Source organism: Tarenaya hassleriana, unplaced genomic scaffold (assembly GCF_000463585.1).
Source record: "Tarenaya hassleriana unplaced genomic scaffold, ASM46358v1 Cleome81, whole genome shotgun sequence".
Taxonomy (NCBI): domain Eukaryota; kingdom Viridiplantae; phylum Streptophyta; class Magnoliopsida; order Brassicales; family Cleomaceae; genus Tarenaya; species Tarenaya hassleriana.
In genome coordinates this window covers 493454-499385 of record NW_010970575.1, presented here as the reverse complement: position 1 = coordinate 499385, position 5932 = coordinate 493454, and the positions used below count along the sequence as shown (strand labels likewise).

General features: G+C 41.5%; 1 protein-coding gene across 1 annotated transcript; it reads right to left on the bottom strand.

Moving 5' to 3' along the window:
- Positions 1-2675: 2675 nt before the first annotated feature.
- On the bottom strand, positions 2676-3689 carry LOC104803187. The gene has a single exon (XM_010527069.1). The coding sequence runs from the start codon at positions 3687-3689 to the stop codon at positions 2676-2678; it is 1014 nt and encodes a 337-aa protein (XP_010525371.1).
- Between the last annotated feature and the right edge of the window lie 2243 nt (positions 3690-5932).

The window sequence follows — 5932 nt, the reverse complement described above, 5'->3', positions numbered from 1 at the left end:
CCAATGGCCGGACCGATCGGTCTGGGTTGGCTGGACCGATCGGTCTGGGTTGGCTGGCCCGATCGGTCTAGACGTTCTAGACCGGTCGGTCTGGCCTCCGCTCCACCGGGATTTTCTCGTCTCTTCTCGCGCATTTGTCCTTTCCTGTGTGTGTGACCCTGTAGGCTCATCCGATATAGCAGTATAACCGGAAATCTCTATTCCGAATATACAAGTCATAGGCGGTCTCTAGCAAGACACTATGACTGGCGTTCGTAAGATCACGAATAGAGTTTTTTCGTGATCTTACGAACGTCAGTGATGATTCCGGTTGATGATCTTTTTGTATCACGATATCATATGTGGAATATAAGGCATGGACAAGCCACCTTATCTGATTCGACAGCTTTCTCGTTCACTGAGTTCGACTGTCTGAAATAGACAACGTTCGTCTATAGTGCGGCCACACATTTCTACAGTCTCGCTCACACGAGGGGCCTAGCGGTATCTCTCTCTTTTACGAGAGGTACAAATCCCGTCTTGACTATCTACAATCCAACACATGATTCGTTTCGTACCTGATACACGCCTTTATAGTCCTCCTGTTACGCAGGACGTTTGACGTATTCAAAGCACGCAACTCCTCATGTTGGATTCTGTAGATATCTCAGGTCTTAGGATCCAATCATGGAACCGCCATATGAGATTCAAGTCATGACGCTAGTCCATATGACAATCTCATGTGGGTCATCCAGTATTCTCTCCAACGTATACCTATGATTGTGATCGTATCCAATACCTATGATCATCTATATGATCATCAATCACACATCATACTAGTCTTGTTATATCATTATTCCCACAATGATACATGACTAGGGAGTTTAGTATTGTTCATAACAATACATGGATTTCATAACATATTAAAGCATGCACAATACGTAATGAATCAAACACTCATCCATAAACTATAGAAAGTGTCAATACATCAAATGTATCTAAGTAAAGCTCGCATAACAGTATATCATAGAGCACTAAACCAACAATCACGCCATTCTACCTAATCGTATCCAGTCTACGCTTTCGGTATTCATACTTTTTCTTCTTCTCTTTTATTTTTCTTTCATCTAGATAGATTTTTTTTTTTCTTTTGCTAGCATCTCGGGTTTCTAGTACGTTGATGTTCAAGGGTTCATAATCGCTCATTTTGTTGATTTTATTCATTGGATGACCCGACCCATAACTTAGACCCGAACCATCTAATCGATGCACTCATGTCCTCGAACGATTTTCGTTGAGATCATGACAGCGGAGTGTCGAGATGCTTACTATCTTTTTCTGCACACGAAGAATTAAGGATGCATTTGATAATAGACTTTACCGATTTCAGCAAACATGGGGACGATTCCTATAGAAACTTTTATACTCGGCTAGACAACATCGGTCCTATGGGTTCCAAGCAACGATTTCTATCCCACAAACCATTTTAGACAATCCTAAAGATCAAACAATCAATTCAACAAAACTTAACCATGTTTAACGGATCGCCATGTTTTCAAGACGTTTCTACTCTCTCATACCATAAATCATCACATCAATACTCAAAACGGTTTTATACACATGATCTTATATGTCATAAACACTATATGTATATGCACAATCCTAACAACAAACTATATGATACTAAAACATCTTATATGCACATGCAACTAAAAAGTGAAAAAAAAATCAAAAAATTATCCTAAAAAAAGAAAAATGCATGCAACACTACTCTAAATAGATATGGTTTGGCGTTAGACGAATCTTCCCCCAGACTTGAACTGGATACTATCCTCGGTGATGAGGACAACATCACTCGGTGTCAATTCTCGTCTAGTAGAGGCAACCAATAAGATGAGTCAGAAGGGAAGAAAATCAAGAAGGAAAAAGAATACTTAGCTCGCGATGTTCGTTCACTCGCACTTAAGTCTGCCTACGTCAATCGCATAGCTAGCTTCCTCGCCTCCTCGGTAGCTCCTCATTAGAATTCAACCTGGTGATAAGAGACACAAACCGATATCCGATGCAAAAAGAAAAAAGAAAGAAAAGAAAAACTAACCTACAAACTCGGGTTGCCTCCCGGGAGCGCTTGTTTAAGGTCGTTAGCTTGACCCAACTCTCTCAACTACCAAATGGGTCTAACGGGCGAAGATTATCGATCTTCTGCCAAGCTTTCGTCCTATTTGGATCTGGTCCTCTCTTAACCTTGTGTTTGTGGTCCTGGTTCTTGGGCGTTTTGAGCTTGTAAACTGAACAAATAAATTTCATACTTTCGTCTGGATTGTCATTTTGATTGAGTATGAATTCTATTGTCTCCTCTCCAATTGACATAGTAAGACGACCTGCTCTGACGTGGATGATGACATCTGCTGTGTTGAGAAAGGGCCGCCCTAAAATGATAGGCATGCTTGAATCTGCATCCATGTCAAGAACCACAAAATCGACAGGTATGTAATAATCACCCACCTTAAGTGGCATATCCTCTAGTATACCTGCAGGCCTTTTGGTTGACCTATCTGCCAACTGTAATATCATTTGTGTGGGTTTGAGTTCACCCACACCTAGTCTCTTGAAGATCGACAATGGCATTAGGCTTACGCTTGCTCCTAGATCACATAGCGCCTGTTCAATAAAGAGATTGCCCATTTTGCAAGGAATTAACTACCTAGGTCTGCCATCTTACGGGGCAGATCGTGCTGAAAAACGGCACTGCACTCTTTGGTCAATGCTACTATCTCCTTCTCCATTGTCTTCTTCCTAGCCTGAATATCCTTGAGAAATTTGGCATAAGAGGGCATTTGAGTGATTACCGCATGAAAAGGCATTGTGACCTCCAGTTGCTTTATCATGTATGTGAAGCGCTTAAATTGACTGGCCTCTTTGTGTTGCACAAGTCGTGAAGGGAATGGAATCGGAGGAGGTCTGGGAGGTGGGGGTACATACTTTGGTTCTTCCTTACACGTCATCTTAATTGAAGTATCTGCAAACTGAATGTTAGAGGTGATCGCATATCTAGAGTTAGAAGACTCACCTTTTTCAGGAGTAGAAGGGACGACATCCCCAAGTTGCTTCCCACTTCTCAAGAACACTGCATTGCAGATCTCTCTAGGATTTGTCTCGGGTTTTCCGGGAAGTGATCCTTGAGGTCGCGAAGGTATAGAGGTTGCGAGTTGAGCTATCTGGTTATCGACAAGCTTGAAATGGGCGTCGATCTTATGTTGATGTTCACGCATCTTGGTGCGAATGACTTCTTGATCCTGCATAAGCTGTGCGAACATAGACTTAAGATCGAGGTCAAAATCTACCTGTGGTGGAGGCGGAGACGGAGCGTATTTTTGCTGAGATTGAAGAGGTGATAGGTAGTGTTGAACGGCCTGATTCTGATGTTGTGGGAGAGCTCGAGGTCGAGGTTGATGTCCTTGAGAAAGACCTTGATTAGACGGACCACCAAAATTTCCATGGGGAGTATTCAAGACGTTGGAAGAATTCTTGTACGAGAAGTTTGGATGATTCCTCCACCCCGAATTGGACACGTTCGAGTACAAGTTATTATCTATGTAGTAGATGTCTTCGATCATGTACCCGTTGGCTGATGTGTCTAAGTCTGAGATCTTATGGGCATTCTCAACCTGCATTTTAAGTTTTGCCAATTCTACACGTAATGCCTGCATTTCAGATAGCCTTTCCTTAATTCTGCACGTAATGCCTGAATTTCAGATAGACTTTCCTTACCTGCATGACTGTCTTTGAGGCTAACGTTTCTGATAAACTCGTGAGAGGGAGCACATTCGTTGGCCATCTTGTTGATTTGTTGCTCTATGAAGTCGAATGACTTTTCTTTGAGGCTTCCTCCACATGCTACTCGAATAAGAACCCGAGTGTCCTCCTTTAATCCCTGCAAGAATGTGGAAATAAGGTACCTTTTATCCCATCCATGGTGAGGACATGTTCTCTGGTATCCTTGAAAGCGATCCCAAGTTTCACGTAAGGATTCATCAGGTTACTGCTAAAATGAGTTAATCTGTTGTTTCGCGAGACTGGGTATTGCTAGCAGGGAAGAACCGCTACATGAACTTTTCTTTTTTTGTTCCCATGAGAATATGGAATCTGGAGGTAGTGTGTAGAGCCATTCCAGAGCAGTATCCATTAAGGAGAATGGAAAGGCCATGAGCATGAGAGACTCATCGGTAACTCCGCGGACTGTCCTCACTGACTGGCATAGTAGCTTGAATCGAGTCAAGTGAGAGATCGGGTCTTCATTAGGTCTGCCCCTGAAAGCCGATGAGCTCAGCATATTGATGAATACCGGTTGAAACCCAAAATTGTTACGGTCGATGTCAGGCCGGCGAATGCGTGAAAGCTGCTGAATGTACTTAGGCTGAAGGTATGCCCCATAAGTGTCATTGTTGTTCTCAACAACTATAGCACGTTCCTCCATCTTTCTTTGCTGTCGTTTCTTCTTTCGACTGCGCTTAGCGGACTTCTCGATTTCAGGATCAAGAGGTACTAGGTTGTCAGGCCCAGAATTCCTGGTCATACACTAGAAATCTGCACACCAAAAAGTAGAACAAACACAAAGAATAGATCAAAAAATCGAGGGAAAAGAAAAAAGAAAAGAAAAAAAAATCTAGATTCAAAGGAATCTTTATCCTAGCGTTAAACTACTCCCCGGCAACGGCGCCAAAAACTTGATAACGCAAATCTAGGTATAGAAATAATGTTCAAGTGATAAAAACCTAGATACAGCGAATACCACAAGGATACAGAACAACTGTAATACCAGGGTCGAACACATGGAATAGTTAACTCTAGGAACAAGACTCGACCAAGAATTAGACCAGAAAATATGGAATGAGGTATGTGAATATCGGAAATAAAACAATAAATCAACTAAGTAAAAACAGATAACTAAACCACCGTAGCTTCGGGATAACATTAATGCGCAGGGATTGTTTCTAAGGATGGAGAATCTACGAATATCGAACTCTAATCGGGGATCTCAAGTTTTAATATCAGATTTGGCTCTCTCAAGTCCTAAATCCACTATCCAATAATTTAACCTATCGATCTCTCAACCTAATAGATTAAAATATCAAATGCATTAACGATCACTATCACAGTTCCTAAACCGATTAACCTATCTTTCAATAGTCTTAATCAATTCAGTCAATGAATTCTTTCCGAATCTAATTCCAACTCTCGTTGTAAATCAGAATCTAAGATCAATCAATCAACTCGCCAAGAAGATCAAAAGCAATAAAATCAATTCAATCAAACCGACGAGTATCGATAACGTAGTCTCGAAAAATAAAAACCAAACAAATCCCTACAAGGTTAAATCCCTAGCTACAGTGAAATGACTACTCACTACCCATAACAACTAACGAGTTCAAATCAATAAGAAGAAACATAGAAACAGATAAAGAAGACTCGCAGCGATCTCTCGACGACGATTCTTCAATCTCTGCTCCCGGGAAACTCTGTCTTGATTCTCTCTCGAGTTCTTGACAACACGGTCCGTGTCAATTCTCTGAGCAAAACTTCACTTTTTTCAGCACGGACACAACACGACCGTGTCGAATTCAACACGGTCCGTGTCGATTCTTCAACTCGAACATGCTTGACAGATTTGCTCATAACTTTCTGCTCCAATGTCGGATTTGTGCGATCTTAGTGTTTATGCGTAGATATTAAAGAGAGCTTTCCAATGAGATGGAGAACGCGCAATTTGGACTTGTAGAGTGGAAGTTATTAGACTTGCAAGATCCGACTTTTTAGGCTTCGTGTTTTTCCCCGAAACAACTCCAAATGTTTCCGTTTCGTCTGTGATGTGTCGTAGTCCATGTTTTCCACTCCTTTTGTTCTCTTTTATGCATGAATACCTGTTTTGACACCAAAAAAAAGCAACCAAGCA